Below are 13,128 nucleotides of genomic sequence, written 5' to 3'. Positions count from 1 at the left end.
GGCGCAAACATGGGTGGCTTGGACTTGGGCTCCTCTGCACACCACTGCCGCTGCCAACCTGAGCCAGGGAAAAGGGCATGGCAGTGGCGGCCCCGCATGCCTCTTTCCCCAGCTTGGACTGGCAGCAGCTTGGTCTGTCCTCTTTTTTGCTCTTCAAGATATGGCAACCCTTCCCAGCAGCAAGATCCACCAGTGGCGTAGCGTGGGTTGTTAGCACCCAGGGCAAGGCAAGTAATTTGAGCCCCCTAACCCATGGATTTGCGCCCCCTAACCCATGGATTTGCGCCCCCTAACCCTAACCCCCAGATGTTGTGCCCGGTGCGGCCGGCCCCCCCTGCACCCCCCACGCTACGCCACTGAGATCCACTTCCTACCCCCCATGGAAAGTGGGGCGTCACAGCCAGCCCCCTCTGGGCCTCTCGTGGAGGAGGCCCAGCAGCGAGTCTTATTGCAAACTGTATCATGGAACAGGACGCACCTGCAGCCCAGGAAACTTTGCAAAGCCGTTTTCACTTTGCTTCTTCCTTAGGCCCGAAATTCCCAGTCCAATGCCACTTAGGGCAAGTGCTTACAGGACAGCAGACCCTGCCTTCCTCTGGAAGCTGAGCCACAGTTTCTGGCCAATTTCACTTTGCTTGTCATTGCACTAACTGACATGCCTCCAGTCGCTCTACTGCAAAACGTGGAAATAACCCAAGTCACTACCAGCTGTGCAGATGAAGAACATTTCAGCCAATGTCTGTTTCCTGCCACTAGGTGGCTGCACTGTGGAGGCTGACCATTTCCAAAAGGGGCAGAGCTGTTCCCTTGCTGCTCTCCTGGCACTAGGAAAATGAAGAAGGAAACCTTCAGAAGTGAAACTTGCATAAGTAAAAAGGGACCCAACTTGGTGGGGGGAGGTATTTGCTTGAGGATTTATAATCCTCCCGATAGGGCGAGTCCACCACCTTCCAAGGTGATCCATTCCACCATTGAAAGTTGCCACCAGAAAGTTATTCCCAAGCTTTAGTCAGAATCTCCTTTCTTGTCACTTGAAGCCACTGGTTTGAGTCCTGCCCTCCAGAGAAGAAAAAAAGGTTGCTCCCTCTCACATGTGACAGCCCTTGAGATATTTGAAGAGGACCATCATATCTCCTCTCAGTCTCCTCCTACACCAGTGTGGTGTAGTGCTTAAGAGCAGTGGACTCATAATCTGGTGAACTGGGTTCGCTTCCCCGCTCCTCCACATGCAGCTGCTGGGTGACCTTGGGCCAGTCACACTTCTCTGAAGTCTCTCAGCCTCACAAAGTGTTTGTTGTGTAGGAGGAAGGGAAAGGAGAGTGTGAGCTGCTTTGAGACTCCTTTGGGTAGTGATAAAGCGGGATATCAAATCCAAACTCCTCCTCCTCTTATGCAGGCCAGATATACCCAACTCCTTCAACCATTCTTCATAAGGCTTGGTTTACAGACCCTTGATCATCCTGGTCGCCCTCCTCTGCTTACCTTGCAGCTTGTTAATATCCTCCTTAAATTGTGGCGCCCAGAACTGGACGTAATATTCCAGATGTGGTCTGACCAAGGCAGATCAGAGCGGTACTATCACTTCCCTTGACCTGGACGCTACTTTTGATCCAGAAGTATAGTGTCCAGATAAAGAGAAGGTTTAGTGCCACTGGTATATGCTAAAATGTCCAGAGGAAGCAAGAGAACAAATCTACATCAATCTGGTACTAATGCTGGAAGCTGCCTCGGATCATCCATGTAGCACTATTTGTCACCAACACTGAACGGCAGCAGCAGTGGCTCTCCTAAGCTTCAGAGGTGCGGCATAGGGGTCTGTGGTCGGGGGCCGTCTGCAAATTAGCTGCAAACACAACCCAGCTACATGACATTGAAGAGGCTAAACCTTCTCATAAAAAGGAGTGTGACTCACCTGTCTCAACAGACCAGGGCCACACCTCTGGAGTTTTCCAAGTGGCCACAAAGTCTTCAACTGCAGGGAAGGTTTTGCTGATCATGGAAATATAGATGCAAGGTTGGAAGGGACCCTGAGGATCATTTAGTCCAACCCCCTGCAAGCAAGAATATGCAGCTGTCTCTCATGGGGACTGAACCTGCAGCCTTGGTGTTATCAGCATCACATTCAAACCAACTGAGCTATCCTTGGTGGTCAACGTCTGGAGATGATCCAGACCCGAAAGGGAGGAGTGCAGTAGGCATCCATAGCAGAGACACATAGCTGGACCTCAGTGACCCAAGAAGGTCCATCTGGCTTCTCCAGGCCCTATAGGGCTTTCCACCTAAGAACCAATAGATGGGAGCAATACATTAGCCAACTTCAAGTCTCTGAAGTGCTTCCACATTGAAGATGGAGCAAGCTCGTTTTCTGCTGCTGCCCCAGAGGGTAAGATCCGAACCAACGGATTAAAATGGCAAGGAAGGAGATTCCAACTCAACATTAGGAAGGACTTTCTGACGGCTGTTTGACCATGGTGGAATGGATGGTTTCAGAAGGTGATGGACTCTCCTTCATTGGAGATTTTCAGGCAGATTTTGGGTGGCCACCTGTGAGGGACACCTGAGCTGTGATTCCTGTGCTGCAGGGGGTTGGACTGGATGACCCTTGAGGATCACTTCCAACTCTACGATTCTCTGATTCTATGAGGAAGTGTGCCTTGCCCTTCCTAGGAGGCCACCTAGTTTGCTTCTCTGGAGTTCTGAGCTCCTTGCCCTGTTTGTGGACTCCTTCAATGTAGGCTGCTGCTCCCAGCCCTGATCGTCCTGCTCAATCTCTCCTTTACTCTTAAGTAAGAGCCTCTGTCCTCGTGGTCTGGGCAGGGGGTGGGACAGCACATAGAGAGAGAGAAGAGAGAGAGAGAGAGAGAGATCTAACATCAGACACCAAGCAGGTCCAAAAATCACTTAACAACCATTTCAAATAAGCTTGAATTTGGCGCATTATTCTTCAGCCACCACTGGTGCCCACTCTGAAACTCTGCTTTTCCTCTCCCCTAATAACTCAGCGGGGGGGGGGGGCCAAAAAGGCTGCCTTGCAGCTTTACAGGGCTGAAGTTCTGGATATGTCCTGAAAGAGGGCAGAGGAATGTCTCTACTGGCACCTTAAAGACCACCCTGTTGCCCTCTTTGTCTTGTGGAGCATTTCCTCTTCCATAGCACCAGCAGCCACCAAGTCTAGGCTCTCTCCTTCCTAAGAACATAATGGCCCACCTAGTCCAGCATCCTGTTCTACCAGGGGCTGACCAGGTGTCTGAATGGGAAACCCACAAGCGGAACAAGAGGAACATTCTCCCCTCCTGCGTCTCCTGACAGCTGGTCTTGCTGTAAACAAAATCTGCCCTTTTCCCTTATGGGGTACCCAAGAGCCCATATAGAGTCCTTACGTAGGTTCCCTATTGGTAGGAGAAAATAACAGAGGCCAACCTGAGAATATTGAGAAGCAAAGCAGCTAGTAAGCCTGATCGTCAGTGATCTTTTGCAACAGGGTCCTCACTCACCACACACAGGAGGGAGGAGGAACCCAGAACAATGGCGTGCAAGCCTTTATATAGACTTTTGAAATTGCCACCCTGTAGATCAAGACCACCCCCAGAAACATCATGCCTACGTCACAGAAGAGGCAGTCTACAGCAGAAATCTGAGTGCTTTGTTTACCTCCTGTCTGCCAGGTTACCGGTTTAATGGTCACTTGATTGGATTGCCTGGGGAACCTGGCCACTCTTTTATAATAATAAATACTTAGTTCCTGAGCCAGGTCAGGCTCATGCCCTATTCATATCTTAAATGTACCCTTAAGACAGGATTTGTGAAGGAAAAGACAATGGGGAGGTTTTTCCATTTTCACTTGACCTTGCAAAGAAATCAGTTTGGGAATCAAAAATGGTTTCAAGTCGGTCTTCCTGTGCTGATCTATGTACGTGCTTGGCTGGTACACCTATGAACATTTAACATATATCTAAGACCTCAAAATTCCTATCACAGTATTCAGAAGCACTGCTGTGGCTAGTAACTCTTTCTGCTGCACCATTAGTAGGTTCCACCCCAGAAGAAGCTGCATGGAAGTTGCAAGGCTGCACCCCGAGAACCCCTCTCAGCTCAGATGCAAGCACAGGATTTATGGGAAGCCCTTAACCCCTGGCCAACACAGGTAAGAGTCATTCCTTGGGCTTCCAGGTTGCTGATGGCAAACCACCTGGCCTGGGCTGCGCTTCTCAGGAAAGATCGGCCCCTGAGTCTGAGCCTGCTCTCTGAGCCTCCAGCTTCCTGGACCCTTAAGACAGGATTTGTGAAAGCCTCCAGCTTCCTGGTTCACACCAGAGCCAGGGGTGTTACCTGATCCGATTGTGCAATGGAAGGAGGAGGGAGCTGGGCTCACCTTGTTCTCCAGTCATCGCCCAGGAGCCTCTCTTCACCCTCCCCACCTCCCTGCCTCCCTCCCCCTCCACCAGCCACACCTGAGAGAGCTTAAAGCTTGGCTGGCAACAGCCAGAGACCACAACATCATCTCTGCGAGCAGCATCACCATGAAGACCAGGAATAGCAGCTGCCTCCACCTCTTCGTCCTCGTCTCCCTGGTGGGGCTTCTCACAGCCTCAGCTCACCTGATAGGCACACCTGGGCAGAACGTTACAGGTGGGTGTGAGTGGGTGGCAGTCCCTAGGAGAGAAGGAGAGGAATGCCGCCATCTCCAGACTGGCCCAGCTGGACAAAGGAGCAGAAGGTCCACAGCTTAGCGGGGGGAGTGTCTGCCTTGCAAACAGAAAGCCCCACCTTCTCAATCCCTGGTTGCATTTCCAGGTAGAACTGGGAGCTACCTCTACCTGGAATCTTGGAGGCCTGCTGCCAGTCTACCATCCAACAGCTCTCAGCCTCAGAAAGTTCTTCCTGATGTTTAGTCAGAAACCCTTTCCTAGAACTTGAAGTCGTTGGTTCAGATCTCACCTTCTGGAGCAGCAGAAAACAAGCTTGTTCCATTTCCCATATCATTTAGATATTTGAAGGTGGCTATCAGAGAACTGTAGAGTTGGAAGGGACCCCGAGGGCTATCTAATTCCAGCCCCCTGCAATGCAGGAATCTCAGCCAAAGCACCCATGACAGATGGCCATCTAACCTCTGCTTCGAAACCTCCAAGGAAGGAGAGTCTTGAGGGAGACAGTTCCACGGCCAAACAGCTTTTAAAGCCCGAAAGTTCTTCATAATGTCTACTTCTCTTTGCCTTTTCCAGTTGCTGCAGAGAAAGCTGGCACGTGCCCCAATGCAACGCTGGCGACGGCCCGTGGAAACTGCACAGAAGAGTGCCAGTCGGATGCCAGCTGTGCGGGGACAGAGAAATGCTGCCGGACAGGCTGCGGGGCCTCTTGCCGTCTCCCAAACGGTAACACTTGCCCTCCTTTGCCCCCTGCAATTCTCCTGCCCCCAGGACCCAGTCTCAGGTGGACCTCTGCCTCAATGCCACGTTCATAGAACTGTAGAGCTGGAAGGGGCCCAATCCTGCGCTGCAGGAGTGGCACTTTAAGGTGCCGGATGCAACGTGGAGGATAGCTGTGCTGGGAGGCAAGTTGCCCATTGTGCCAGGGGCCCAGCTGTGGCATCGTCTCCAGGCAGGGGCCCCTCCACACAGGAGAGTGTCCAGGAAAAGCATGCCCAATGCTCAGATTGTAACTTGGGCTAACAGTGTTTGCTGGCGAGGTGCCAGAGAGATGAGTGGGCTGCAGCAAGCAACTCCTGATGGGTGAAGCATTCCTGAAAGGAGCACAATCCGAATTCTGCTCCTTCTGTGGGATGAGGGAGGGGGAGCTGGGCAGGAGCCGGCCTGAAACCCTTCTGGAATTCTGCCAAGACAGCATGCAAGCACCTTCTCCATGGATGGATGTCTCGTCCCTCCGGGCAATGCCTGCAAACTGTAGCGTTGGAAGGGACCACGAGGGTCATCCAGTCCAACCCCCTGCAATGCAGGATTTTTTTTTTTCCCCAACTTGGGTCTTGAACCCATGACCTTGAGATTAGGAGTCTGATGCTCTCCCTCTCTCCCCATGCAGATAAACCAGGGTTCTGCCCTCCGGATCCCCCTATCATATCACTGCTGGGCATCTGCAGGGAGCAGTGCAGAGAGGACTCCGATTGTCCCAGCGACAGGAAGTGCTGCATGAGCGGCTGCAAGAAATGGAACTGCGTCACTCCCAGGGAGCAAGGTGAGTGAGTGGCAGAGAAGCAGCATTTGGGGGGTGAAGACATCATTTCTGTGTTGTGGGTCTTCAGGGGCAGGAGGTCTCAGTGAACCTGTCAGTATTGATTGCTCCTGGTTTCTCGTTTTGCTGGTCTCATGTTCATTTCTGCGTTATTATTTTCTTAAGTCCTCTTGAAAATTCATCAACATTTGAGGGCAAGTTTCTCCTAATATGAACACCTTTGAATGTAATTTTGCTTGAGATGAATGTAATTTTGCTTGATTTTTGCAATCTGACGGAGGCTCCTTTGCAGCTTGCAGGTGAAGCAAAGACAGAGAGTCCCCAGGACTCAGCTACACAGCTGCAAACAAAACGTTTTAAGCGTGTTGCAAAGTCCAATATACAAATGTGACAATAGATGGCCAAAGTGAGCTATGGCAAATTTAATGTATTTTTCAAAAGCATTTTCACAGGGTTATTTTTACATGTGTGGAGATTCCACCCTAATCCACTGAATAGACCTTGCCCGACAAGCAAAGTAGAGAGCTTAAAAGCTATATTCATGCCGGATAAGGCTAGGGGTGGTTGTGCGAGATCTCACAGAAACTCATATGGCACTTGCAACAAGATCATTTCTGAGCTTCGCAGATCCGCCATGCTGAGCAGACCTTGCCCCCACCCCCCAGCAAAACAAAGAGTTTAAAAGTTATCTAGGCACCCAAGCAGACCTGGCAAGAAATGAGCTTCTCCACTTTGCTTGGGTTTAACTTGTGCAATTTCAACCATCCTACCTTCAACCGCATACAGCTGAAATCGCTCAAGTTAAACATGCATAAGATGCTATTGCACTGTATATGTAACTGAAATCATCCCATGTCCTTCCCCTGTTTGCTTCCATTTCTATCCCCTTCCTGTCAGGTGTCTCTCCCTTGTAAATGGCACAGCCCTTGGGACAGGCACATGTCAAACACCATCTACAGAGATGGCGCTGTGTGTCTTGCCAAATGCAAGGCGGTTCTTTTAAAAGTGATATAAAACACAAGTGAGTGAGAAGATTGAAGATTTTCTTCTCAACAGAAAGCAATTATACATACAAAGCAAGCACCTCAATCTGCCACTTGGAAGCCCTCAAGAAGTTGCAAACTGACTCCCCCAGGTAGCCACAGTTTCCATGGCCCCACAGCCATCAGTCTGTGCATGAGCTTCTCAGAAACTATGCCCCAAACCACCCAATTTATAGATAGCTAGCCTGTTAGCCTGCATGGCTTGCTTGACTGGCTACATGCAGATAATTCATTAGCCACCTCTCCCAGTGCCTCACTTTCTCCAAACAATGTCCGACATCAAAGAAGGTACCCAGCACTATCACTTCCTTCCAATATTAAAGACATTAAAGACCGTTTCTCAGTTAACAAATAGCTTAACAAGAGATAGGGAAGGGGAAAGGAACAGCGGGAAGGAAGGGTAACCATGACGGATCACTTGTTGTTGTTGTTTAGTCATTTAGTCCTGTCCGACTCTTCGTGACCCCCTGGACCAGAGCACACCAGGCACTCCTGTCTTCCACTGCCTCTGCAGCTTGGTCAAACTCATGTTCGTAGCTTTGAGAACACTGTCCAACCATCTCATCCTCCGTCGTCCCCTTCTCCTTGTGCCCTCCTTCTTTCCCAACATCAGGGTCTTTTCCAGGGAGTCTTGTCTTCTCATGAGGTGGCAAAAGTATTGGAGCCTCAGCTTCAGGATTTGTCCTTCCAGTGAGCACTCAGGGCTGATTTCCTTAAGAATGGATGCATTTGATCTTCTTGCAGTCCATGGGACTCTCAAGAGTCTCCTCCAGCACCAGAATTCAAAAGCATCCATTCTTCGGCGATCAGCCTTCTTGATGGTCCAGCTCTCACTTCCATACATCACTACTGGGAAAACCAGAGCTTTAACTATATGGACCTTGGTCGTCAAGGTGATGTCTCTGCTTTTTAAGTTGCTGTCTAGGTATGTCTAGGTTTGTCTAAGACGTTGTTTAGGTTTGACGGATCACTTAACTCCTTGAAACACAAATATCTTTGGATAGACTGCGCATACAGTGTGTTGCACACCTCACTAATCCCTCTCTCATCTTCCCTCTGCAGATCCAGAAGCCGAGACCCCATGGAACACCTGAGGTGGGGGACCCTCCACAGACCCCGACCCCAGGGCCATGACAACCACTGGCCTCCCTCATCTCTTGGCACTTGGTCTCCTCTTCACCTCCGCCATGTTTGTTGGAGTCCCTCACCCACTTTTGAAGTAAAATTCTCCCTTTGCACTCCAGCCCTCAATTCATATGGGTTGGTCGCCACTGCTTGCTCCATCTTCCATACCACCTGCGCCCGTCACTCTGTGCATGCACATAACACCTGACAGTATCAGAAAGGTGTAGGACCTCCCTTTTGGATTTGGGTCCCACCTCCCGTCCCTCCCTCCTGGCTCGCAATGAAAGCCAAGCCAAGAAAGCAGCCATGTAGATCATATACCACAAGCAAAGCATTAAAGGTGCTTCTTATCACGTACAATAGAATTAAGGGTTTGTTGTTCTGTTCTGTGCATGTGCCCCCTGTGCTTCCTGCTAATTATGGAGTTGAAGAAATTCTTCAAAACATTTCATGTCATGTACCTGTTCAGGGAAGTTTTTAATGTTTGAAGTTTTATTCTGTTTTTAATGCTCTGTTGAAAGCCGCCCAGAGTGGCTGGGGAAACCCAGCCAGATGGGCGGGGTATAAATAATAAATGATTATGATCACCATCTTCATCAATAATTATTTTATATATATATATATATTATTTTGACAACGTAATAATAAAAAATTGTTGTTGTTGTTTAGTCGTTTAGTCATGTCCGACTCTTCATGACCCCTTGGAGCAGAGCACGCCAGGCACTCCTGTCTTCCACTGCCTCCCGCAGTTTGGTCAAACTCATGTTTGTAGCTTTGAGAACACTGTCCCACCATCTTGTCCTCTGCCGTCCCCTTCTCCTTGTGCCCTCCATCTTTCCCAACACCAGGGTCTTTTCCAGGGAGTCTTCTCTTCTCCTGAGGTGGCCAAGGTCTTGGAGCCTCAGCTTCAGGATCTGTCCTTCCAGTGAGCACTCAGGGCTGATTTCCTTCAGAATGGAGAGGTTTGATCTTCTTGCAGTCCATGGGACTCTCAAGAGTCTCCTCCAGCAGCATAATCGAAAAGCATCAATTCTTTGGCGATCAGCCTTCTTTATGGTCCAGCTCTCACTTCCATAATAATAATAATAAATAAATAAGAATATAAATGTGTGCCCCACCCCCGAGACCATTCCATTGTAACTATCCAACCTCCCAAAATTTCAGCACCTCTTGGGGTGGTTTGACCCCTTTCCTGTTTTCACAGTACAAATTCTACAAACTCCGTCAGGTCATAAATGGTCATAAGGAACCATGCCTACATGAGGTGAAGAGGGCAAATTCCTGCATCTGAGAAAAACAAGCTTTATCTTATGAAATACGAGGTGTCATAAAGCGAGCCAAGAAAGTGGGCATCGGCATTTCTTTGGAGTTATTCATGGCTGTGGAAATGCATCAACAGGTTTTCTCTGGTCGCAAGACAGTTTCTCAAGGTGCTCCTCCTTGCAGGCTCTGGAGCCAGGAACTCTGCTGTGGCAGCTGAATGTATTATGAGTCCCAATGGAATGATGCCCTGATCCGTTAAAATGAGCCAGAGAAATTTTATTTGATAGTTATGATGTTGTATAAATCCTTGGTTTTCTTTTCTTTCCTTCCCTTTTTTCTTGTTTTTTCAAACTTGTTTGTTTTTTGTTTCTATACTTATCTTCGTTGTATGTATGTTTGCATTTTAAATCAATAAAGATATTTAAAATAAAATGAGCCAGAGAAAAGGCATATCCTGCTGGTCTCTTTTTATTGATGGTTGCAACATACCTGCTATGGAAAAGTCCCCCTTTTTTGAAGGAGGAGGGTTTTGAAAAATCCACGAGTAAATTAAAAAGAGGAATGACTCCAGCTGCTTCTAGAGGAACAGTTCAATGCTGCAGATTAATCATATTAAAAGGAACAGGCCCTGCCTGCAAGCTGACAATCTGAGGGTCAAACCAGACCTATGGCATTGTAGGGGCAAGGTTTTTATTTGAAAATGTACAAATGGTATCAGCTGGTGTGGGGTGCAGAGGGCATGTGCCCAAAGGTGGATTTTTCTGAATACAAATAGCCCTTCCAGAGGAATCACAGAATCATAGAATTGTGGAGTCAGGAGGGACCTCTGAGGGTCATCTAGTCCAACCCTCTGCAAGGCAGGATTCACAACTAAGGGACTCCTGGCAGTTGGCCCTCCTGTGGGAATGTTCAGGGAGGCAGGAGAGGATATTATGTTTAATTATATCCTTCCCAACTTGTGTTAACAAGTTCTATGATTTAGCAGAGTAACATCCCCCTTTTTAAACTTACACAGCTATTACGTTTGCCAGGCTTGCATAAGCCTCTAAAATAAGTTTCCTAGTAATTCTCCTTTTATTCCCTCTTAAAAGAATAGACACGACACAGTCTTGTATAAAAGTATATGAAATAGTTTACTCACATTCTGTTCACAGAAGGATCTCAGAAGGCAGACTTAGGTTACAAAATATATACACGTGGAATCTATCCCATAAGAAGATAGTCCCTTTGTCCTCTCTTGGCTGGAAGACAAGAGAGCATCTTAGGTTAAGCAGATGTTGCTTCTTCCACGAATGGAATCAGAGAGAGAGAGAGAGAGAGAGATGGCGGCCTCCACTGAGGTATTTTGTTACCTGCACAGGTGAGGTCATGCCTACCTCTGGTCACATGCAGAGGAAGTCTGTCCCAGCCCAGGAGGAAACTGGAAGTACCAACTGGCTAGTCCAGACACCCCCTTTTTATGTCCACTCTAGGGATGTTGTATTTGACCTCTCTGTGTTTCACACCCCACACATCCAACATCTGTTTAAAAACCTCCAAGGAAGGAGAATCCACCACCTTATTTTTTTATATAGTTTTCGGGGGAAAAATATACATATAAAACAGCCATTTCAAACATCAAAATGCAGAGTTCTTTCGAACCGTTAGACCTCCTTCTCTCCCTCCATGGCTTCCATCTTTAAGATTAAATTTACTGCATTTTTTACACTTATCTAGCTATTATATAGTAACCATAATCACCATTACAACAATTCTACATTACAAGCATTTTCCATCCCTGCCAAAGGTTTTAACTGTTTACGGTGGTCTTCTAAATAAATGACAATTTTACTCCAGTCTTTGGAAAATACTTGATCCGCCACCTTCTGAGGGTGTTGGTTCCGCTGCCCAACAGATCTCACTTTCAGAAAGTTCTTCCTGATGTCCAGCTGGAATCTCCTTCCTCGCGACCTCAGGGGTCCCTTCCAACTCTACAATTCCATGAGGTGTCAGAGGACTCTGCCTTAGTTGCAGCTGAGTCCATCTCCTCGCCCGGCCTCTCTCACTGGCACCCAAGGGACCCAGAGCCCTTCATTAGGAAATGGCAGAACTGCAGAAGATGGAGCAAGCTTGTTTTCTGCTGCTCTGGAGCAGAGGACCAAACCAATGGATTTCGATGACAAGAAAGGAGAATTAAGCTTCCAACTAGACCTTCTGACAGCAGGAACCACTTGATAGTAGAGCTGATCACCTCAGAAGGTGCTGGACTCTCCTAACTGGAGGTTTTCCATCAGAGGTTGGATGACCAACTGTCAGGAAGTTTCTAGCTGTGATTCCTGCATTGCAGAAGGCGGGCTGGACTAGATGACCCTTGTAGATGAAAGGGGTCCCTTTCAACTCTTCAATTCTATGAAGAAGAAAAAATTATTATTTCGGTCACAGACCAGTTCCAGCCCATATACAATCCCAAGGAAATCATAAAACACGATAGGGATACATTTGAATTTGCAATTAGGACACTACAGATATTGTTGTTGGTGTTGTTTAGTCATTTAGTCGTGTCCGACTCTTTGTGACCCCCTGGACCAGATCACGCCAGGCACTCCTGTCTTCCACTGCTCCCGCAGTTTGGTCAAACTCATGCTGGTAGCTTCAAGAACACTGTCTAACCACCTCGTCCTCTGTCGTTCCCTTCTCCTTGTGTCCTCCATCTTTCCCAACATCAGGGTCTTTTCCAGGGAGTCTTCTCTTCTCATGAGGTGGCCAAAGTCTTGGAGCCTCAGCTTCAGGATCTGTCCTTCCAGGGAGCACTCAGGGCTGATTTCCTTAAGAATGGATGCGTTTGATCTTCTTGCAGTCCATGGGACTCTCAAGAGTCTCCTCCAGCACCAGAATTCAAAAGCATCCATTCTTCAGCGATCAGCCTTCTTGATGGTCCAGCTCTCACTTCCATACATCACTACTGGGAAAACCATAGCTTTAACTAGACGGGCCTTTGTTGGCAATGTGATGTCTCTGCTTTTTAAGATGCTGTCTAGGTTTGCCATCACCTTTCTCCCAAGGAGCAGGCATCTTTTAATTTCGTGGCTGCTGTCACCATCTGCAATGATGATGAAGCCCAAGAAAGTAAAATCTCTCACTGCCCCCATTTCTTCCCCTTATAGCAACAGTTAAAAATATATATAAATTAAAACTTAGTCACTAACACATAACCTAAAATTTTCATTTAAGGCCTTAATCATTCAATTCTATGACTGTAGGAGCAACAGCTGTGCAAACTTGGCAAGGTGCTTCTGTGGCCTCTGGCTGGAGGAGCAGAGATGCATTGTCCTGGAATTCAATGGGCAAAGCGGAAAACCTCTGTTGCTTCTGGACTCCCCCAGTCCTTGGCACCATGACCCGACTCCGATCCCTCTTGTCCTCCCCTCACTGACTGCAGAGAACAATGGAAAGGCAACTGATGACAAATGGACACAGCCAGGCAGCAGCGCAGCAGAAAAAACATCTCTTGCAATCACTCCAAATCACTTCA

The 13,128-nt window shown here is 48.1% G+C and overlaps 1 protein-coding gene across 1 annotated transcript; it reads left to right on the top strand.

The window, feature by feature from the left end:
• Nucleotides 1-4,433: 4,433 nt before the first annotated feature.
• On the top strand, nucleotides 4,434-8,946 carry LOC310680715 (waprin-Phi1-like). Its single transcript, XM_083447732.1, has 4 exons — nucleotides 4,434-4,629; nucleotides 5,223-5,372; nucleotides 6,037-6,189; nucleotides 8,292-8,946. The coding sequence occupies exons 1-4, from the start codon at nucleotides 4,521-4,523 to the stop codon at nucleotides 8,321-8,323; spliced, it is 444 nt and encodes a 147-aa protein (XP_083303858.1). The 5' UTR covers nucleotides 4,434-4,520; the 3' UTR covers nucleotides 8,324-8,946.
• Nucleotides 8,947-13,128: the final 4,182 nt, after the last annotated feature.

The sequence above is a fragment of the Podarcis tiliguerta genome (genome assembly GCF_965153285.1).
Source record: "Podarcis tiliguerta genome assembly, chromosome: 6".
NCBI classification, from domain to species: domain Eukaryota; kingdom Metazoa; phylum Chordata; class Lepidosauria; order Squamata; family Lacertidae; genus Podarcis; species Podarcis tiliguerta.
Note: the sequence above shows the minus strand (reverse complement) of the source record. Positions and strands in the feature narration are given on the sequence as shown.